We start from the raw sequence: 24,574 nt of genomic DNA, 5'->3' as shown, positions 1-24,574 counted from the left end.
ATAGTTATGTAAATGACAATAACAGTAAACAATTAGCCTATATGTAACAGACAATTAAAAGTTATACACACTACATAACTAGGCAACTGACAAGGCAGTAAACAAGGAAATAGAATGAAGACAAAAAAATATGAAACAATAATAAAATACAAGTATGCCCGAAAAATAGATAAAATAGGTACAAGTATCCAGCCTGTTGTTTATTAATAGTTAGGTAATTTAAGAAATGTAGGTCTTTGTTTCGCACATTTGTGGAACCACCTATCAAAGTAAAATTGGTCCATGTATCTTATAAATAAATTGTTTTGCTTTGTGTAACTGCAAAAACCATGTATCATATAAATAAATTGTTTTGCTTTGTGTAACTGCAATGTAATGATTTCCAAAGGTGATGTTAAGGCATTAGGAAATCCTGTAACAGAAACTTGCTTTACCTTTCCCTATCTCTCTTTTTCCTTCATATCTCCTTGCTCTCCTGCTCTCATCCCTAAATTCCAGTCATTCATGAATATTTCAAATTTTGTGTGTTTCCCACATCCTACAAGCTTTTCTCAGTCTTGTCAAAAACATATTCACATGATGTCTGTGAATTCTTTGGCAATTTCACAAATTATGGGAGAATAGTTCTGATGAACATATAAATTCTGAGTGGAGCATTGAAACAAGAGTATCATCAAATGATTGTTCGTGAGTTCCATTATGCACATCATAATCTGAATCTGAATGCTGCACCCTGGAGGGTTCTTGCACAGCTAGTTCGTGAAACCAGTTGCTGCTGCCAGAAAAGTGTATTAGCAAGTGTAGTTTTAATAGAAAGTGAAATATATATTACACGACACAGATTGATGTACTGTGTACACGTTTATAGCATATTTGACACAAAAAAGTGGCAAATAGCAAATAAATGAATAAAAACTTTAATACTGATATGAGAAGGCAAACAAATTGAATTTCAAAATGACAATGAAACACCCACCAGTGGACACTGAGTATTTCCTGTTAATGTGTATGTTCTCAGATTAGAAGTTCTTTCTCATAGTTTTAACCTTCTGCATTTGAAACATGCTTATGGATTAGCATGTTGGTGCAAGGTTATCAGACTTCGTGGTTGACGTCAGTCTTGTGTGATGCTGGAACTGAAATGCTTCAGGGTATATGGAACTTTTATAAATAAAGGTGAAGAGTTTCTGCTGTAACTATTTCCACGCACTGTTCCATAACTTTTTCCAACATGACTACATGGGAAACATCACCTAAGAGAGTTTGATAGTTTGTTACACGAATGAATATCTCGTAAGCTTCATCTGTGTCTACCTGGATCTCTTACAGTACTGTTACACTATTGGCATTTACTCTGGCCATGCCCCATTGCTCCAGCCTGGTATGACAATGCATGGAGTTGCACAAACACTCATGCAGGTATTTCATCTTGTGGAGTTACTGCAATTTTTACCCTATCTTGAAGACACACAGCGTCCCTCTATACACTTGTTACATGCAAAAATAAATGAAACTTCCAAACAGGTTGATGCCCAATCATTCATCAGCTGTGTAGACACACAGTTACACATCACTCCACCATAGTAATACAACACTTCTTGATGCAAAGACCCATCAAAACCTTTAGTATCAACTGCTGTATGTGACATGGACATAGGAACACAGTTATGGTGGCTGTGGGAGAATCGCTGTGGCAATAACATTTATGCTTGGTGTTACTATGCCTGATAAGGCAGAAGCCAAACCTTTCCTATGAAAATAAAATTAAGACAAGTAAATTTTGATAATTTAAGGTTGATCAGAGACAGCGCAAGGAGCAGCTGTTACTCAAGCAATGAAGGTGAGTACTGAATTGTAAATATTAATGAATGAACTGTGAACAGCTCTTTGAATACTGTAATCTTGGCACTCATAAATACATACACTATCATTCTTTGATAGGTTGTTATCCTGGAAAAGGAAACATCCTGTTAAACAGGTTCATTGAGTATAGTGATGTTTCCAACTCACAACTGGAAAGTTATTAAATGCAGGAAACTTAAATATATCATCAAATAAATCTATACAAAGCATGCAAAGCTACTGATGGTCAGTTTCACTGCTCCTGACGGTAACAGTCACAAGGATGACATAGGGTATAAAACAGGAAATGTCATCAATTGGCAGCAATGCACATAAACAACTGGTAATAAATTACTTGCTCATCAAGTGAAATCAGTAGAAAATCATGGCAACTCTTTCATTTATTCAGTATATCACACATGGTGATCTGTAAATGCCATCTTGGAGTGTGGAAGAAATCAAATTGTACATTAACAGGGAGAAAGAACTGAAGCCTTCTTCTGTAAAGTATACAACAAATTATGACTAGTGCTAATCTGCTTACACTGATGATTACTTCCAGGTTACTGTAATGTATGTATGTATGCATATATTAATTACAAGAAAAATGGTTGCTCTGAGAAAATGTCAGTGCTGTGTCTCTTAAAGTATTCAGTTGTTACAATGAAATTTTCACTGTGCAGTGGAGTGTGTGCTGATCTGAAACTTCCTGGCAGATTAAAACTGTGTGCTTGACCAAGACTGGAACTCGGAATCTTTGCCTTTTGCAGTCAAGTGTGTGGTAGAGCACTTGCCCAAGAAAGACAAAGGTCCCGAGTTCGAGCCTTGGTCTGGCACACAGTTTTAATCTGCCAGAAAGTATTTAGTTGGTATTGTTATGCAGTTCTGAAAACAGAGAATTTATATGACTGCAGAAGCTGCTATCAGCTGTCCATTTACTGGCAAAGTCAACATCTACTAGATGTAAACATTAGAGTCATGTTGAATTTATATCCCCAAGACTAAATATGTGGATAAATTTTAGGAATGGCTAATGTTGTATTCTTTTACTTTCAATAACAGCAAGTTCAAATTCCTGATGGTATCCACTGGAATACCTGTTGTCCATTGAACTCTAGAGAGCTATTCATAGTCTCTGCTGATGATGGTTCTACTTCTAGTAATTAGGTTGTAAATTGCTAAGTTCATCATAAACTCACTCGTGTCAGTTATCATGAATACCATTACAGAGAATAGGTATTGACACACTGGTGTAATAATCCATGGATCCCAGAAGAGGCATATGCAAGATGCTTGGTTATCAACTGTACACAATATTTTTATTGTGCACTTCTGTAGAATAAATTCTTTATTGACCTTAGCTGTGATTGTCCAGTAGAACAATATTGAGTGAAAGTATGTTCTCAATAATACAATGTGAGAGATTTTGGACTACAAAGAGGGCAGAGCTGAACATTCTGATTAATCACATTATGGTGCCACATTACCTCAGTTTTTAACTGTATGGATTAATAAGAATTTAATGCAAGGAGGTTGTGTGGGCACATCAGTCCCAACTTCCACTAGCTGTAAGCAATTTTTTGTTTGTTCACAATTATATAACACAAGTTTTTATAAGATGAATGATTACACTGTTTGGTGTGAGCCAGTTGTAATCTTGCGCCACTGTACTCCTGGCTTTGTCTGGTATAAATTTGTTTCTGGCCCTTCATCAATGTAGTTACCAGCAGTAAACATCACAGTTTTTGAAAAGCTCTCTAAAGCCTTTTGGGACTTGGTATTTAATGTTTGCAATCTCAAATTTAGTTTTACTCCTGTCGTATCATTTGTTTTCCTCTATTAAGATATGACTCAATTCATGATATGGATATGCATTTAACATTATACCCTGTTAGTCAACCAGTAATCAACAAATATTTCATAACACAAATAAAACATTTTAAATTTGTACACACACTATGATAGTGAAAGTAGAGAGAGCTGGGATACTGGAGCTGCAATAAGCTACTTGTTAAAGTTATTTAAATACTTCACTGTTAACATGTGAAATGATAAAATATTAAATCACCTTGTAAATTGTAAGTGAGAAAAACAACTGCCAATTTTTTTTTATTTTAAGGGTTTCTACATATCTCTTGATTTTCTACTGAGGAATATTGTAGAAGAAAGAGGCATTGTACAACATTAAAACTTTTAATAATCTTTCTTCACTGAAGTTTCCAAGAATATTATACTCTCCCAGTTCTTTGTCACAGCAAGAATTGTAGATGTGAAGCTATTTACTGAGAATGGAAACCCAGTACCATAAACAGATTTTTTTTCTATCAGTCTTCCGGCTGGTTTGATGTGGCCCGCCACGAATTCCTCTTCTGTGCTAACGTATTTATCTCGGAACACCATTTCCCCCAACATCCACAGTTATTTATAGATATACTCCATTCTCTGTTTTCCCCCATGCAGTTTTTACCATCTACAGCTCCCTCTAGTGCCATGTAAGTCATTTCCTTAGGTCTTAACATGTGTGCTATCATTCCATTCCTTCGTGTCAGTGTTCTCCATATCTCCACCCCCCCTCCCTCACTGATTTTGTGGAAAACCTCATCTCCTATCAGTATCAGTCTACCTTATTTTCAACATCCTTGCTTATAGCATCACATCTCTAACACTTCAATTGTCTTCTTTTAAGGTTTTCCTACAGTCCATGATTCACGTCCAAAGAATACTATGCTGTATATTAAAAACAAAGATTTGAAGACTTACCAAGCGGGAAAGCGCCGGCAGACAGGCAGATGAACAAAACACACAAACACACACACAGAATTACTAGCTTTCGCAACCGATGGTTGCTTCTTCCTGAAGAAGCAACCATCGGTTGCGAAAGCTAGTAATTCTGTGTGTGTGTTTGTGTGTTTTGTTCATCTGCCTGTCTGCCGGCGCTTTCCCGCTTGGTAAGTCTTGGAATCTTTGTTTTTAATATATTTTTCCCATGTGGAATACTACGCTGTTATATTCTTAGCAATTTTTTCCTCAAACTAAGATCAATGTCTGATAATAGAAACTTCTTTTGGACAGGAATGGTCTCATTGCTTGTGCTAGTCTGCTTTTTGTCTACTTCTTGCATTGTCCATCATATGTTATTTTGCTTTTAAGGTGACAGAAATCCATCAGTTCTTCCACTTTGTGGTTCCCAATTTTTATGGTAAGTTTCTCATGAAATATATTTCCACTAGTTCTCATTACTTTAGTCTTTCATCAGTTCACTTTCAGTCCATATCCTGTCCCCAGCAGACTGATCACTCCATTCAGTATGTCCTGTAATTCTTCCTTGTTTTCATTGAACATAGCAATGTCATCAGAAAATCTTATCATTGATATTATTTCACTTTGAATTTTAATCACACTCCTGAACCTAACTTTTACTTCAATCATTGCCTCTTGGATGTATGGATTGAACAGTAGGGGAGAAAGGCTGCATTTGTCTTACTCCTTTTTAGGTCAAGCACTTTGTTGTTGGTCCTCCATTCTTATACTTCCTTCTTGGCTCTTATACATATTGTATGTTAACCAATCTTCCCTTATAGCTTACACCAATTTTTCTGAGAATTTTAGATGTCGTGCGCCATTTTAAATTTCAAATGCTTTTTCTAAGGCGACAGATCCTACTAATGTGTCTTGAGTTTTCTTGAGTCTTGCTTCCATTATCAAGTGCAATGTCAGAACTGCCTCATTAGTGCCATTACATTTCTTAGGCCTGACTAAGCATCGTCTAACATGTTTTGATTTTCCTTTCTGTTCTTCTGTATATTATTCTTGACAGCAACATTGATGCAAGAGTTGTGCTGATTGTAGGATAATCCATGCACTTACCTACCTTTGCTATCTTTGGGATTGCGTGGACAAATTTCTTCAAAATTCTGAAGGTATATTTACAGTCTCGGAGATATTACACACCAACTGAAAAGTTGTTTAATTGCCAAATCTCTAAATGATTTTACGAATTCCAAAAGAATGTGATCTATGCTTTCCACCAAATTATCTCAAGTCTTCCAAAGTTCCATTAATCTCTCTCCAATACTGGATGCCAAGTGTTTTCCTCATTTACTTCTGTTTCTTCTTCTATCTTGTCATCAGTCGAATCCTCCCCTTTGTAGAAGCCTTCAAAGAACTCTTTCCAGTCACCTAGTCTCTCTTCTTGCATTTAATAGTAGAATTCCTTGTACATTCTTAATATTGAAGACTTTGGATTTAATTTCACTGGAGGTTGTTTTGACTTTTCTATATGCTGGATTTGCCCTTTGAACAATCATTTCTTTTTTCATTTCTTCACATTCGTCCTGAAACCATTTCATCCTGTGTATTTTACCCCTGAGTGACTTAAATTTCTCTATACCTTTCTCTTCCTGCACATTTTTGTACTGCCTTCTTTCATCGATCAATTGAAGTATTTCTTCTGTTACCCAAAAATTCTTCGCAGTTACCTTTGTAAGGTCTCACTTTTGAATTTTATATATATTAGTATGTATTTAGTTGTTTTTCTGTGATCAGACCTTAAAGGGCAACGACTTACAACAGATCACATCAGGCACAGAAATAAACCATCTACCAGTTGTTCATGACATTTCTCTAATTAAAGTCCATTGACTTGGAAATTACACTTGATCAGTATTTGTTTTAAATGAGAAAACAGTGTATTTGAACTTTGTTTATGAGCTCCCAATAATGAATGCTTCGAGCTATGCCTTCCAAACCTTCACTTCTGTAATCCACACAGATAATTTGTCTTTACAGAGAAGCCACTATTTAATAGATCTTTATTCATTCATTTACATCAGTTTCAACTTTTACTACAGTCTCCTATAGGTCATAATTCTTCCTCTCAATATTGCATTTAGCTTTTACTGCTGCCAATCTCCATCTTTACAATCTGACCAACACTTCTAGTTCTAGGCACCTACCTACCTGTCTGTCCATTCTTTACATATTGGAACAGTGAGGTGCATCTTGACAGTGCTCCTGCCACCAAAAACAGGTGCATTCCAGAATGTCAAGCCTTCTGGCTGGTGCATGCTAACGAAAGAGTACAAGTGTAGTAGACATAGTACTCTTACTCCTTTCGTATCCCAGTATTTGTCTGTCCAACTTCTGTGATACCCCTTTTGGAGATATTAATTCCCTTTTAACTAAACTGCTTACTGGACCTGCCCGGAAAGTGGTGCGTGTTAAAGCACCATTTTCAGGATGGGGAAGTGCACTGGCCCTGGATCGAATCCAACCACTGGACTGGTGGCAAGGATCGATGTGCTGGACAGCCTGGGTGTGGGTTTTAGGCAGTTTTCCACATCCCAATGGGTGAACACTGGGCTGGTCCCCAGGTGTACCCTCTGTTATATGATTCACAAACATATAGAAAACTTTCACACGAATAACATCTGTGCAGACAGTTGAGGTATACATATCTGGCTCAGAGGCGGAGGTGATGGGTGATAAGAAGGGCATCAGGCCACAACTTAAAGTAACCGTGCCAATCATACACTGACATGCGACAAAGGCACAAGAAAAAGAAGAAAACCACACTGTTTACTCTGGCAGTCATTACTGCCTTAAAGAATTACAAACTCACATCATTCCTCGGTACTTCTGTACCCCATTCTTTCCACATTGATTTTTCTGGACAATGCTCTTAAACTTCATTCTATGCAAATTAATCTGCTCCTGAGCATGCCTTACAACCCACTCATTTCTGGATCTCTGTCTCACCAATATGTTATTCAGGTGGAATCTTCCCATGTCTCCATGTCATGTCCAAGTACACCATCTCTGTTTGTGATTTTTGAACAGTGAAGTTATGACTACTAGCTAAAATATATTGCAGAGCTCAATTAGTCTTTCTCCTGCCTCATTCCTACTACCTAGCTGATATTCCCCCATAACTCAGTTTTCTATTCCTTTCACTATGTTCCAATCCTTCATGATTATTACATAATCATCTCCCCTTATATTCTGAATTGTGAGTTTACTACCCTCATATACTTTCTGTATCTCTTTATCTTCTGCTTGTGACACAGGCATGTCTCCCTGAATTGGTGCTGGTTTGCTGTCAATTTTGAAGAGAATAACCCTATAACTGAACTGTTCATAGTAACATACTCTCTTCCCAACCTTCCATTCACAATGAAACCTACTCCCATTATACCATTTTCTGCTGCTGCTCTTATTAACCAATAGTCATCTGACCAGGTATCCTTTCCTCCTTTCCATTTCACTTCACTGACTCCTTTTATATCTAGACTGAGCCTTTACAGTTCCCTTCCTGATTTTCTAGCTTTCCTACCACATTCACACTTCTGACATTCTATACTTTGAGTCATATAATGTTACCCATTTGTTGATTACTCAGCATTTTCTCATTTTTACCTCCGCTCTAGCAATCTCCTTCCAGAGATCCGAAATGAATCTTTTGCTAATAGCGAGATCATAATGATACTTTTTCAATTACAGGCCACCTGTCCTGTTGGTACATGTTGTCTTTAATACAATGGTTTCCATAGCCTTCTACATCCTCAAGCTATTGATCAATACTGATTCTTCTGCTTTTAGGGGTAGTCCCACACCAAGGGCAAGGTGATGCCCCAACTTCTGTCCACTCCTTTGCTCTTTTCAACAAGGCTGTTGGCAGAATATGTGCGACTCTATATACCAGAAGTCTTGGGCCATCTTTTGTGATGAGATTTTTTTCAAAATTCAAACAATGGCTGGAATTAAACCTGAAACGTTTTGACTACTAACTGAGATCGCTACCTCTAGACCATGGTGACGGGTTTCCATACACTATATAGTACAGAAGAGGACAACTTTAAGTGGTGTGACATGTTGGAATGGAGAGGAAGCTTGTCAGTTCGTGAGATGTCAGATGAGAGCTGTGTACTGCAATGTTGCCTAGAGAAATGGGGCTGTGAGTAAAGAACTGAATCGTTCAATCAGCTGTAGTAGTATCAGTGACAATAACATGGTGAGCACAAGTAAAACAGAGCAGCCAGTTTTTCTGTCTGTATGGGATTTTCTTTTTTCCTATTTGTGTGATGTGGTGATACTACAAAACATTTAGTATGTTACAAAGAAGTAAAGAGCATTAAGAAATGTAATTTACGGTGTCCTTATTCTGTGGACCATGCAGATGAATATGAGAAATGGCAAGGAGAACAGGACTCAGTAATATTTGAATTAAAGGAACGTGCTGATGTGGAGGCCTGTAAATGAAGCAAAGCATCTGTCTATGTGAGCCACAGAATAGTTCTTATAGCCAAGAAAGTAGGGCCATTTACTAGTGGAAAATTTCCGAAATAAGTAATTGTGATACCTGCTGAACAAATGTGTACTCATCAGGTGGACGACTTTGAAAGAGTAAGTTTGATGAATTCTTCTCAGGCTATCAGCCGAGTGGTGGCATTGTCTTGTCGCAACGTTTCGATGAATTTTGTACCCATCATCTTCTGGCGAAGTGTCTGGATGCTGTGTTCTGCATATCTAAATAGCTGCTTGGCCATCGTCTGCTTCTGTAGGCTGGCCAAGCACATTCCTCTGGAAGGGGGTGCCATGTCGGTGGTGGTGGAGGGGCATGGCCCGGCTATCAATCTGTCTGCGGACGCCGCTGCCTTCAGATTGGAGCATTCCTGACGTATTTTGTCAGTTGCGGGATTCCACGCTGCACTGAGCTGAAAACCACAACCACTGTTTGCTAAATTGTTGTGCAGATGTATCTCCACTGCCTCTTTGGAGATGGAGTCCCAGAAACCGTTGGCGCTGCACAGCTTCTTCGAACAACAGCGACAAAACAGCACCACCACCCAGCTGATAACGAGAAGAATTCATCGTTGGAATACGCCAAGAAAGACTGCAATCGGAAGAGTAAGTTTGTCTCCTAAGACTACTGCATTGTGTATTCAGGTAATGGGTGTAGATGTCCAAGAGAAACTAAGTGTTATGGCATGTAAACTTGTATATTATTCATCGACTGTCGATGAGTGGTGAGATATCAAATACTGGGCAGTTAGCTGTTTTGATTAGGGGTGTCATCGATGACAAATTGAACATCACAGAGGAAGTATTGGATTTGCTTCCCCTAAGGGCACCACAGGGTTGGACACTTTCAAAGGTGTTTAAAGAACTGTTGAAAGTGTTGCCCTGATTTGAAATAAGGTGTTTTCTGCCACAGATGTGGCTCTGTCTGTGGTAGGAGTCAATGCTGGATTAATAACACAGATGAAAGTACATATGAAACATGTTCCTTGCAAGACTTACGATCTCGTTGCAATTCACTGCATCTTTTATCAAGAGAATCTTTGTGCCAGGTACATTAAAGTTAAAAATGGTGTGGATACCATGTTTTAAGCTATAAAGCCCATCCTTTCAAGAGACCTTAGACACAGAGCGTTTAAAATTTTTCTTGAAGAGTGTGGCAGTCTGTATTGTGACTTCCATTAGCATTGTGAAGTGTCGTGGCTAACCAGGATAAGGTGTTAGATTGGGTTTTCGAGTTGACATGAAATAGCATAATTCATGACAAATTAAAATAGTCCACTTCTTGGTTGCAAGGAAAAATCTAATTTTGTGACTTAGCTTTCCTTGCTGATTTAATTTAAATAAATCATTCCAAGGCAAGGGCCTCATCATAATAGGAATGTATTGTAGTATCAAAGCTGTCCAAATGGCATTGGATCTGTGAACAAATCAACTGCTGGCTGGGTACATTGTGCATTTTCCGAAGTTGTCACATATGTGTTCTCCAGATATTAGTCTCTGATGAACATGTGCAGATCCTACAAAATCTTCTTAACCAGTTTGAGTTCATGTTTCATGATGTAGCAACATCATCTACTATGTTTCAGCTCTTTGCAACCCCCTATTCAGTAAGTCATCAAAGTTCCTACCGGCTACCAAATGGAACCGTTAAATGTACAGTGTGATATGTTGAAAGACAAGTATTACCACAAGGCAGACCTTGCTGATTTCTACAAGAATGTTAGCCAAACCAGATTTTCAGGTTGTATGCACTCACCCCACAGATATTATGTCTCTTTGTTTCAACTTACATGGGAGACCAATTCTCATCTGTTACAAAACTAGCAAAGTCCAAATCCTGAAGCACCTTGTTAGATCACAACCTAACACCCAGTCTTGGATTACAAAAATCACAGACATTATGTCCTAATATTGGTAAACTAATTGAAGAAAATTGAAACAGAAAAGGCCTACATAATTGTTCTGTATAGCTCTCTCTTAAATGTAGCAAAAATATTATTATGCTCTGTTCCATTTATGTTATAATATGATTGTCCTACAGTCACATAGATACAAAATGCTGTTGTTGTGGTCTTCAGTGCTGAGACTGGTTTGATGCAGCTCTCCATGCTACTCTATCCTGTGCAAGCTTCTTCATCTCCCAGCACCTACTGCAACCTACATCCTTCTGAATCTGCTTAGTGCATTCATCTCTTGGTCTCCCTCAAGGATTTTTACCCTCCACGCTGCCCTCCAGTACTGAATTGGTGATCCCTTGATGCCTCAACACATGTCCTACCAACTGATCCCTTCTTCTAGTCAAGTTGTGCTACAAACTTCTCTTCTCCCCAATCCTATTCAATATTTCCTCATTAGTTATGTGATCTACCCATCTAATCTTCAGTATTCTTCTGTAGCACCACATTTCAAAAGCTTCTATTCTCTTCTTGTCCAAACAATTTATTGTCCATGTTTCACTTCCATACATGGCTACACTCCATACAAATACTTTCAGAAACAACTTCCTGACCCTTAAATCTATACTCGATGTTAACAAATTTCTCTTCTTAAGAAAAGCTTTCCTTGTCATTGCCAGTCTACATTTTATATACTCTCTACTTTGACCATCATCAGTTATTTTGCTCCCCAAATAGCAAAACTCCTTTACTACTTTAAGTGTCTCATTTTCTAATCTAATTTCCTCAGCATCACCCGACTTAATTCGGCTACATTCCATTATCCTCGTTTTGCTTTTGTTGATGTTCATCTTATACCCTCCTTCCAAGACACTATCCATTCCATTCAACTGCTCTTCCAAGTCCTTTGCTGTCTCTGACAGAATTACAATATCATGGCGAACCTCAAAGTTTTTATTTCTTCTCCATGGATTTTAATACCTACTCCGGACTTTTCTTTTGTTTCCTTCACTGCTTGCTCAATATACAGATTGAATAACATCGGGGAGAGACTACAACCCTGTCTCACTCCCTTCCCAACCACTGCTTCCCTTTCATGTCCCTCGACTCTTATAACTGCCATCTGGTTTCTGTACAAATTGTAAATAGCCTTTCGCTCCCTGTATTTTACCCCTGCCACCTTCAGAACTTGAAAGAGCATATTCCAGTCAACATTGTCAAAAGCTTTCTCTAAGTCTACAAATGCTAGAAATGTAGGTTTGCCCCGAGATCAGCTTCTACCAGTTCTTCCATTCGTCTGTAAAGAATTTACGTTAGTATTTTGCAGCTGTGACTTATTAAACTGATAGTTTGGTAGTTTTCACATCTGTCAACGCCTGCTTTCTTTGGGATTGGAATTATTATATTCTTCTTGAAGTCTGAGGGTATTCCGCCTGTTTCATACATCTTGCTCACCAGATGGTAGAGTTTTGTCAGGACTGGCTCTCCCAAGGCTGTCTATAGTTCTAATGGATTGTTGTCTTTCCCCGGGCCTTGTTTCGACTCAGGTCTTTCAGTGCTCTGTCAAACTCTTCACACAGTATTATATCTCCCATTTCATCTTCATCTACATCCTCTTCCATTTCCATGATATTGTCCTCAAGTACATCGCCCTTGTATAGACCCTCTATTTACTCCTTCCACCTTTCTGCTTTCCCTTCATTGCTTAGAACTGCATTTCCATCTGAGCTCTTGATATTCATACAAGTGGTTCTCTTTTCTCTGAAGGTCTCTTTAATTTTCCTGTAGGCTGTGTCTATCTTACACCTAGTGAGATAAGCCTCTACATCCTTACATTTGTCCTCTAGCCATGCCTGCTTAGCCATTTTGCATTTCCTGTCGATCTCATTTTTGAGACGTTTGTATTCCTTTCTGCCTGCTTCATTTACTGCATTTTTGTATTTTCTCCTTTCACCAATTAAATTCAATATTTCTTCTGTTACCCAAGGATTTCTACTAGCCCTCGTCTTTTTACCTACTCGATCCTCTGCTGCCTTCACTATTTCATCCCTCAAAGCTCCCATTCTTCTTCTACTGTATTTCTTTCCACCATTCCTGTCAATTGTTCCATTATGCTCTCCCTGAAACTCTGTCCAACGTCTGGTTCTTTCAGTTTATCCAGGTCCCATCTCCTTAAATTCCTACCTTTTTGCATTTTCTTCAGTTTTAATCTACAGGTCATAACCAATAGATTGTGGTCAGAGTCCACATCTGCCCCTGGAAATGTCTTACAATTTAAAACCTGTTTCCTAAATCTCTGTCTTACCATTATATAATCTATCTGATACCTTTTAGTATGTCCTGGGTTCTTCCATGTATACATCCTTCTTTCATGATTCTTAAACCAAGTGTTAGCTATGATTAAGTTGTGCTCTGTGCAAAATTCTACCAGGCGGCCTCCTCTTTCATTTCTTATCCCCAATCCATATCCACCTACTACGTTTCCTTCTCTCCCTTTTCCTACACTCGAATTCCAGTCACCCATGACTATTAAATTTTCATCTCCCTTCACAATCTGAATAATTTCTTTTATTTCTTCAATTTCTTCGTCATCTGCAGAGCTAGTTGGCATATCAACTTGTACTACTGTAGTAGGCAAGGGCTTTGTATCTATCTTGGCCACAATAATGCGTTTACTATGCTGTTTGTAGTAGCTTACCCACATTCCTATTTTCCTGTTCATTATTAAACCTACTCCTGCATTACCGCTATTTGATTTGGGCTGAAGTGTCTGTGAGCATAACTCTGCCAAGGTTTAGCACTATTCATGTGTCTCATGGAACTTTGGGGCCTGGTAGGCTAGCATATCACAGGTGGGTTGCAGGAAAGTTTACTGCACTTGCGAGTTCCTCACACATTGGAATTCTGATCTTAGTGAATGGCTGCTGGGAGCAGTGGATTAAGGGTACATAGATAATGGCTTTAGGTCATGAGATACACGTAGCTACTTCTGTTTATGTGACTTTCTGTACAAAGTTTGGCTGATTACACATTAGAAAACCAATTGCTTCTATTTTCTAACGTTTTGGAAGAATAAACTGCAGATAGAAGAGAAATTAAGTTACATGAAACGTACTATAGTAGGATTATTAGGTGGGAAAAAACAGAGGCCAAATGAAATTAAAATTAAATCATATATTTCATTACAGAGGAACTGAGCTGGGAGAAAAGGCAGATGAAAACTTTGTTGTAAATTTAAGATTAAAAACAATACTATAGATAGGGAAGAGATATTAGACATAATAGCAAGACTTATAAAAAAAAGCTGCATGAAAATCATTTAAGTCTATGCACCAATGTCCTCCCTCTCTCATGAAATGACAGGAGCTTCTGCCTTTACTACTTGTTTCAAAGATTAATTCCTTCCATAGTCCTTAATGACACAATAAAGCTTGTGACATCATTTCTGCAAGGTCCTGTGTCTTTTGTTTTTCTATCTTGTGCCAGTAAGACACTGACACTGCATATTTTCCTATACCACAATAAGAGCCCTCAATTTATTGCACGAACACAAGACACCATAAATAGCAGGGTGGAACAATGAGTTCACTTGACAACAAATGCTAGTCTACCAAGCAGAGTTTTTGACACAAAACAAAGTATCATAGCAGTATTTGTTGTCAATGGGTCCACATAGCAGATCACAATGGTAAACAACATAGTCTAACAATGTCAATGTTGAAATGGTAATTGATCTTTATCCCAGACACAAGAAATATGACCATGCCACACCACTAAGGACTTAACAAGACATTGCCCTGCTCTTGTGTGCTTCCCTCCTATGAGAGACTGCCCCAAGCTGCATAGCCATCTCTGATGGGCCTGTATCAATAGTGCTTCTGGATACTATATCCCTTCCCATTGGGTTCAGCACAACAGGCCAAAATGACCCTGCAGCACTGACAGTCCCCAGTCTGGGCACAGCCTGGCCACTGGAGCATCTGGTTGCAGGCAAGTATCTTCCAAATTTGTTTTTAAGAAATACTCTCCTGAGCTAATTTTGATGGCAATTCTTGTGACTTGGGGATTAGACATGAATCTATGATTGACTCATAATTAATTGTTGATTTTAAATCTCCACATTATCTTAGTAATTCACTTGGTTTCTTTCTTACTGTTGTCATTATATCCTAATTACGTGACATGAAAGGTTTGAGAATTTCCAAACTTTTTTGGTGGTCAAGTTCTTCTTTAATTGATTCTGTTGCTGCAGTTAGCACTAGGTATAACATGCAGAATTTGGATGTTGCTTCAGGCTTTAAAATGATACGCACTGTGAAATTGTTAGCATACTCAAGACCTGGGGCAAATAGTTATTCAAATTGCTTATGTATTTTAGGGTTTGAAGAGAATGTCCTGCTCAATTAAACATACTGTGACCTGTATGTGGATTCAAAATTTGTAGATAAACAGTGTCTCAAAGTATTTGTTGTTCCATACTGATCCACTATCAATAGTTACAAGTCACTTTCGTGTACTTTGCTTCAGCACTGAATGTGTCCATATTCGAGTGCCCTGATCACTCTATGGCACCAAATGTGGGATTGCTCAAGGTAATGGCGTGGACACAATTTGATGATAAATTTCCAAGCTGATTAAAGTGACTAAACCACCAGTGCAATTAAGAAACACCCTTGGTATTACTTTATAGTTAGGTTCACTGACATTTTGTAGGAGTTTTTCCACCACAGGTACTGTAATATTTAGCTACTACTGTGTCTATTTCTCATGCTGAACCTTCCCAGAACCCCTGCACTTAATTGCTATAGTACACAACTACTGAATGGCCTTGTTTGTTACAGCACTGTCATACCACATCACAGAAACAGCAGTTAAGCCAGTTGTATGAAGTGAGTGCAAGAAATGAGAGCACAGTGACTGCTGAAGTGTGAATGTTGTATACATTCCCCCTGTATTCCATGAGGTGGGAAAAGTTTCAGGTTGCTGTCCAGGCTGGCATGCTATTTGCTTGCTGTGCACTGATTTTTGGCTGAAGCCTGGCTAACAATTTGATGCTGCAGCAGCATTTGAACGACTCATACATGAGCTTCTATAGCTTCATACTTTAACTATATCTGGAGGCTAATCTGTAAGTTCTGCATTGGTCCATCGAGTGAGGTCTGTTGCTTGAGTAATTTGGATTTAGTAATTTTAATGCTTTGTGGCAGATTTCTTTATCTGCATATCATTACTCAGTGAATTCATGTATGACACTGACCACGTATATGAGACTGACAACATTAAAATGAGCACTTGTGATCTAAACCAAGCTTTGATAAACGTGGCCTGACTTTTTTGTGACTGATGAAAATGCAATATAGCGGCTACTCTGGGTGTTTGCTTCTATAATATGTCATTAGCAGTTCACACTAATATGTCATTAGCAATTCACACATTTCTACAAAAGGCAACAAATCAGGGTCTGCTGCTGGAGCTAGTTTATGCAGGAACTGAAACATATCTGGACCATACCAAGAAAAAAGGCTTGCTTCTGACTATTGAGATTGGTTTACCTCAAATGCTGTGAAGTGCCGTTGCAGTCTATAGGATTACTAGTCCTCTTTATCATCACTGAATGCTGAGAATGCACGTGTCAAGACTGCAGGCTGCTTTGGTTCTGCTGGCAGCTGGAGGGGTGGGGGGTGGGGGGCTGATGGTGGGTGCTACCTGCTCCAGATGAAGCTCCACAAATTGTGCTCCTAGCTTTTATTCTTGCTGCTCCTGTTGCTCAAGTTGTTGCTCTTGCTGTACCCACTCTTGTTCCATTTACTGTTCTTCCAAGTCCATTTGTAGCTGACATGCCTGTACAAATTCCAGATGCATTTTACTGGTTTTTGTTCACACACAATTGAAAATACCTCATAACCACACTTTATTGAACTAATACAAGATACATTAATGACAGGATGGAACACAGAGTTCACTCAGCAGTGTAATACTAGGATACACAGCTTGAAAATCAGTTCAGAGCCAAGAGTCTTCAATTGCACAAACACAAGTAAAACACATAGCGTCTATGAAAGGCAACAAGTATTACAGCAGTGTTCATCAATGTTGCGCTCATCTGGAAGGTCATGATGTTAAACAGTATGGGCACTATATGATACTAACACGGAGCCCCCTTTATCCCAGGTACAAGGCAAACTGTCAATGCCCAAGTGACATAGCATGGTCTGTGATGACCTTGCTTTGTTCTTGTATGCCAGTGTGTCACACCGTGGAGACTGCCCCAGCTGCACTGCTATATGTGGTACGTTTGTATCATTATCACTGGAGGATATTAAAGAGATTGTGGTAATCTTTGCTGGTTCCTGGGTACAGTAGTTATTGTTCATTGAACAACCCAAGTAAATGTTTTATAATGTATGCACTGTAGTTCTTTGTTTGTATTGTCTTCACTATTAGTTTCTTATATAATATGGATCCATGTAACACTGAAGTGACCCAGAGGACTGCTAAAATGATATTGTAATAATGTCCAATGGTCAAAAAACTGCCTTGAAAGCCTTCCATGAAGTGCAGATAAAATATTAGCTAATAACAACTTCAATAACAGTGCAATTGATGAAAAATTTGTCAATTACAAAAATGGTCTATGCTACTTCAAATGAAAAAAAAACCTAGTTAAATAGTTATTGTTTTCAGAATGAAATTTTCATTCTCCAATGGAGTGTGCAGTGATGTGAAACTTCCTGGCAGATTAACACTAGAATGGCAGAGTTTCTGACATTCCTAAAATGGCAGAAAGGGCCCATTTTGATTCCACATAAAATATTTGCATATTTGACTTAAACAAGTACTTTATTTTAGTTTTTGTTATTCCATTCCTTTTTTACTAATAGTCACAGTAATTATTTAACATGATAATTAATAATTACTTATTTATTTCAACAAGAAAATATCCTACAAATTGATTGTTCCTAATGCCAACAAATTTCTCGAACTATAGATTTTCATTTATCATCTATCTATTCAATCTTCTAGACACATTTAGTATTTTTGGTCCATATCACTCTTACAAGTGTTCTACAACTGAAGTCAGTGGACTCTGCTAGATACACTTAGCACAGATGATTTCTGTTTTACACCCACATTTTCCTCACACTGCTTTGAGGCAGTTTACACAGTTTTCACTGGTCTTGTTGCCTTTGCAGAGGCTGATTTGGCACTTCCTCTGCTTTCTACATGATTTCAATCCCATATCTTCTTTCTTTGCCTGATGTTCTTGCTCTTTCGTTCCCTTGAGTTCATTCACCAGCTGAAGTATGAACTTCTTCCTTTCCATTTTCCTGTTCGTAATTATGTTGTAGACCACTCTTGCATTTATTGCCACCATGACCAAGATGTTGCAGAAGGCTTGCATTCGCCATCTCCTACATGCAATCTCTGTAGCATATTTACGGGTCATTTGGTCAACCACGTCCGCCCCATATTTTGCTGCTTTGTAGAATGTTAAGGCCTCAGGTTTCTTCTTTCTTTCCTTCCTTGCTTACTGCTACTTCAGCATGCAGTGTACTCAGAAGAATGACATTTTGATTGTTATACAGGCTTATGGCACAGTCTGTGTTGCCAGTATGATGTAGGATGGTGGTGGAGTGTGTTTCAGCATTGGGCTTCCTTACTTTATGGGGGATTTCACAATGAATCTTGTTCATTGTACAAACTAATGAAGTTTTCTTTTCTTTGGGTGTCTTAGCAATTTGAAGACACATAAAGAAGTTGTCTCATCACATTTCTTTTTTTATTTCCAAATGACTGCATGACATACAGAACAGTGTACTTTCCTAATTGTTGCTTCTCTCTATGCATGTCCTCTTTGCTGAGGTATGGGAAAGCATTTCATGTATACTTTGTCATTATATCGACAGCCAACCAGAATTTGAGACCATATTTGTGTGTGAATTGAGTGAACTTGCATCTTGTTTTGATTGTTGCTCATCAGTGGTCATATTTTCTCCAGGGTGTTAAGAAGGAACACAGTTGTCAGTCAACTTTCCCCAAGTTTCAGATACAAGAGCTAATTTGTTGGGTGCCAGACATTCAGCTTGGGTCCCCCAAGAGTGCGACATACCTTTTGCACAAATGACACCCCAAGCCTACTTGATGGCTCTCGGTATCTGTATTTCCTCAAGTGACACAATCCAGCCATTGTTTTTTAGTATTTTTTGAGCATTTGATTCTTTGTATTTCTTCATGAGACATAGTGTTCCTTCATCAAATATAAGATGGAAGGCACTGACGAGAGATGTAAGCATTGGGGCCTCCTCTCTCCTTTAGTCCGTTCACAGTTGACCTTTTTCCAGAAAACAAAAAATTCGCAATCTCTCACCTGGTTCAAAAATTGGCAAAATCCCACATTGTTCCATCCATAGCAACCATCTTTGTAGACACTTTCAATTGTACCTGTTGTGATGAAAGCTGTGACAATTGATGTAGATCAGCATATGAATACTCTTCCACTAATCGCTCCTCGGTCACATGTCTCAGGTACAGTATCATCATCTTCATCAGTGAAGTCAATCTCTGATTCAAATTCAAAGAGATGTAACACTTCTTCATCATAAAGTCCATGCTGTTGACACATGTTTGAAAACATTTTTCATGGACAAAAACTATTCCTAAATGACACAGTAATAACTGTGATAGATTGGAATTATCAGGTGGCAAGTTGCAACAATGAGCAGCAACTGCTCTGCATGACTGCTAACACTTGCTTCTTCATCATTGGCAAATTTATGTTTTCAGAAGAGAAATTACAGTGGAATCAAATTTTACCCCTTCTGCCATTCAAGCTATATCAAATGAAATGTTGAAGAAGAAAATATATTTCATAAATCCTAATACATCACCATACACAAGAGAAACACTTAGGAAAAGTAATATGATTTCATTAATGAAGTACATAAATTGAATATGACAATAAAAGAAAAAAGTACGACGGGGGTAATTTTGACTGTTTCCACCATTCTAGTGTCAAAACTGTGGACCAGACTGAGACTCAAGCTCGGGACCTTTGCTTTCCATAGGCAGTTGCCTTTCATAGGCAAATGCTCTATCGACTGAGCCACCCAGGCATGACTCACAACCCATCCTCATTGCTTCACTTTGACCAAGGCCTCATCTCCTACCTTCCAAACCTCACAGAAGCTCTCTTTCATGCTTGGAAGTAAGGATATTGTGAAGATGTGTTCTAGCCACAGCCTAGGATGTTTCCAGAATGAGATTTTCACACTGCAGTGGAGTGTGCTGAAGTGAAACTTCCTGGCAGATTAAAACTGTGTCTCGAACTGAGACTCAAAGTCAGGACCTTTGCAAGAATTATGTTCACCCAACTTGACTGAAATCTGTTATATTCTTATATTACGAAATTTCAGAGCTATATTGTCAATTTCGTGACAGTCCTGCATTCTTTTGTGTGTATACTTTTACTCCTGCTCTCTCTCTCTCTCTCTCTCTCTCTCTCTCTCTCTCTCTCTCTCTCTCTCTCTCTCTCTCTCTCTCTCTCTCTCTGACCAACTGATTAATAATTTCCAAGTATATCTTATAACATGTGATCACTGCATATAAATATTGTATTTTGTTTTAGTGCGAATGTGTTATTTTCTTTCACTTCTGAGAACTGTTTCCTATAGTTTCTTGCATTTACATATTTCAGGAACTTCATGTAATTATTGCAAACCACATTCTATTTCTCTGAATTTTAGCACGGAATTTACTGTTGGAGCTATCCTCCTTAGAGCATCAGGATCATCAGCTGTAGCTTTGTTACATCTCCTCATTATAGCCAGATTGATCCATTTCTTTTATTTTCTTTTTAGGTGCAACCAACTGGAATTTTGTGCATCCGTGAAAACTTACTCTCTTTTTCCATTCTGTTCTTTCAGTTATTTGAAGCCACAGCATGATTAGGGCTTAGAGATGAAACAAAAGTTTTGCTGTCATATTTATTTAAAAATACCTTTAGTAACTAACATGTTTATGTTATCAGGGCAAAAAAATACTATATATTCATGGCACTGGTCACTTGTTAATGTCAATATCACACACTTGTATGTGCCTCTTTCTTTTTACTTGACAGTGAAAAATCGTCTTATAGAAGTCATGGGGATTCAGCGCAGCTACAAGCCACTACAGCTGAGTCGGAGTCATTTGCTGGAGTACCTGCCAAAGAACCAGGATGAACTTCCTGTTAGGAAAATGAAGGTATTCAGAAAACAATTTCCTTGAATGTGTTTGTGAAGAGTATTCTAGCTGTTTCACATAAATTAATAATTTATTGAGACGTATACATATACTTTTAATAGAACATAGTTGTGAGGTAGAAGAAAGATATTCATAGTGAAATATGGAGTAAGCAGTAGATATAGTATCATCATTACAAAGATTGCAAATTGGCCAAAGTTCGTGAATGAAATAGATGTTGTATAACATGAATAAAAATATGACTCTAGTCGTGATCACCTCCTATCCTCTCCTATCAGTTGTGGAATCTGAAATAAGACACAAGTGTAATTTATTTTACTGATGTATTTCTTTTTAAGATTTTATTTATTTCCTGTATATTGTGCATCAAACCTGTGTCAATTCTTCTTTTACTATATGCTGTTGAGGGAATTCATGGTTCAGAAAACTTATTCATTTTTTTAATCTCATTTCCTCTCCATTCATAGCTCTACACCTTACACCCAAAGGAATTTCCTCTATTACTATGTAATTGTATGTATACCACTAGAATGAAAAAAAAAAAAACAAACAAGCAAAGAAAGAAACAGAATAGCAAAGAATGTAATAACTGCAAGGATTTGAGTGTGTAAGACATTTCAGATAATGACGTATGTGATATGTACACTTTGCTCTTCAATCATGTCCAATATTTCATGACAGTTGTGGAGAGTTTGAGTAGGTGTTGGATATTCACATTAAGCTGTTTAATGACATCCATCACATATGTTCAACCTGTAATGTTGTCTGCATCTGAAATTTACAAAGGTAGAAATTTAGAAGCATGTTTGAAACATCAATCAGAATAGTCATTATGAAGATCATGATGGTTTATACAAGCACATAATATGCCAAAATGATGATTTGTGTCCTGATAATGACCTTATAAATAAAAAATGACGCCTCAGTAAATAGAATCACATTTGATGTATTTTCCAACATGAATTTCATAAAATACATTTCAGTTGTGGAGTTCTGATGACTGGAAATGTTTCATATAATAAAATGAAGCCTATATGTTGCCCAAAGGTGCATTCAAGACATCTGCAAAAAATGCTCTGAACATTTGTCTACTAGTTTTGGAAATTAGTGTATTCAAACAGACAGGCACATCAGTTTTACAGTTTCATTATTAGAATTGATTAGTGGTGTGGACACACTCAGTAAAGTGTTGTAAAATCCTTATTACCAACAATTTGCATTTGAGATGTATAGTTTACTGATAAATTGACCAAAAAAAGTTAACCTTCACACAAGAAAAAGTATTATTCCACTACACAATACACACACACAATCAAAAGACATTTATGCATAATCTTTCAGCCACAGACTCTGCCAGGAAAAAAAGAGAAACACATCATTCATTCACATAAGGAAGCAAACTACATGCATGCATGACTGCCAACTCCAGTAGCTCAGACAAGCATGATTGAAACTATATATGCCAGGAAAGTTCTTAGGACTTCCAAATTAGCTAATAACATTCCTTTGGTCAGCTGTACTTAATCAGTGCCAAAATTTTTTCGTTTACATTTCATCCCGTACACATACTATACTTCTCCTTAAAAAGCAATGTGATGTGTCTAATTTGTCATTTTCACCAATGGTTCCACAAAGCCCAATGCATTAATGGGCCATTCCGGTCCCATATTTATCTAGACCAACTTCCTGCTTACTTGCAGTATAATATCATGTGAATTAATCTTTAGTGTGTTGACAGCAGTTTAGGTCGTTCACTCCTTAAGATTGGTGCACCTCGCATTTGTACTATCCTGGCAGCCGTATCCTCCAGTTGGAATGTTGTCCCTCTACCTTCAACTATATATTATATAAGGTCAATTTTGGCATACTGCATTATCAGAAAGTCTTTGGATTAGACCATGCAGTCATGATCACTTACCTGGACTACAACCTCTATGCACTGCTTAAAACACTACATCCCCACCTGAAAATCTACCATTGCTGAGCCTAAAGACTCACTATCTCCAACTCCACCTTATTTGTAGTATGGAGGGTTTAATCACCTCTGACCCACAAGGTCCATATTTGCTATTGACACACGCATGCCAGTGACCAATAACAACTTGTACTTCATACCCTTCATTATTCCCTCTATACTACATTCTATCTCTGCACCCATACTAGTAGAATTGGGGTTTCCTTTCTCATTTTTAACACTTGCTTATTCATCCCATTTCTCCTTACCATTTCTACAATCACATTGGTGGCGTCCATGTCCCATTTCCCAACAGCTGCAACATCTACCGTTTATTAACACTCTTATCCCGTATTCCTGTTACTACATCAGTTTCTTCACACTCACCAATAGATAAACTGACCATAGGATATAAATAATTCAGAGCACCCCTCCTCACCCTTCTAGGCACATCACACGGCAAACCCCTTAAAAATGCGTCTGATGCCCTCTGTTCTGTTTCATGGAGTAGATCTCTGTTTCCCATGTCACTCTCCTCTAAATCATGTGTCAGCACATTCACCTTCTGTATTCTGCCCACAAAATTCTCTACCGAAGGGTAAAAGAATGGATCTGCAAAATTACAGACCAATATCCTTAACATCGGACTGCTGCAGAATTCTTGAACATGTTCACGAATCAACAGAGTTTTAGAAAGTAATACTCATGCAAAACTCAGCCTGCCATTTTCTCTCATTATATACTGCAAACTGTGGATGAAGGGCAACAGGCAAATTCCATATTTCTCCAAAAAGCATTTGACATGGTATGCCACTGCATGCTGTTAACGAAGATACAAGCATACGCAACGGGTTCCCAGGTATGAAAGTGGCTCATAGACCCCTTAAGTAGTATAGTTTCCACAATGGTGAGTGAAATGGCGTCATCAATAGTGCCCCATGGAAGTGTGATAGGATCACTGTTATTTTCTATATACGCAAATGATCTGGTGGACAGAGTGGGCAGCAATCTGTGATGTACAGGAATGTGTCAAAGTTGAGTGACTGTAGAGGATACAAGATAACTTAGACAATATTTTTAGTTGGTGTGATGAATGGTAGCTAGCTCTAAATGTAGAAAAATGTAAGTTAAAAACAAAGATTCCATGACTTACCAAGCGGGAAAGCGCTGGTAGATAGGCACAATAAAAAAAAAAACACACAAACACACACACAAAATTTCGAGCTTTCGCAACCCATGGGTGCTTCGTCAGGAAGGAGAGAAGGAGAGGGAAAGATGAAAGGATGTTGGTTTTAAGGGAGAGGGTAAGGAGTCATTCCAATCCCGGGATGGGATAGGTATA

General features: G+C 38.1%; 1 protein-coding gene across 2 annotated transcripts in view; it reads left to right on the top strand.

Moving 5' to 3' along the window:
* Window positions 1–24,574, top strand: part of LOC126334575 (acyl-coenzyme A thioesterase 9, mitochondrial-like) — a 91,555-nt gene that overhangs the window by 2,266 nt on the left and 64,715 nt on the right. For both annotated transcript variants that reach the window (XM_049996961.1, XM_049996962.1), the window contains one exon: window positions 21,154–21,278. In XM_049996961.1, the coding sequence (XP_049852918.1) occupies window positions 21,154–21,278 (125 nt within the window). The remainder of the gene's footprint in view (window positions 1–21,153; window positions 21,279–24,574) is intronic.

This window comes from Schistocerca gregaria, chromosome 2 (assembly GCF_023897955.1).
Source record: "Schistocerca gregaria isolate iqSchGreg1 chromosome 2, iqSchGreg1.2, whole genome shotgun sequence".
Taxonomy (NCBI): domain Eukaryota; kingdom Metazoa; phylum Arthropoda; class Insecta; order Orthoptera; family Acrididae; genus Schistocerca; species Schistocerca gregaria.
Note: the sequence above shows the minus strand (reverse complement) of the source record. Positions and strands in the feature narration are given on the sequence as shown.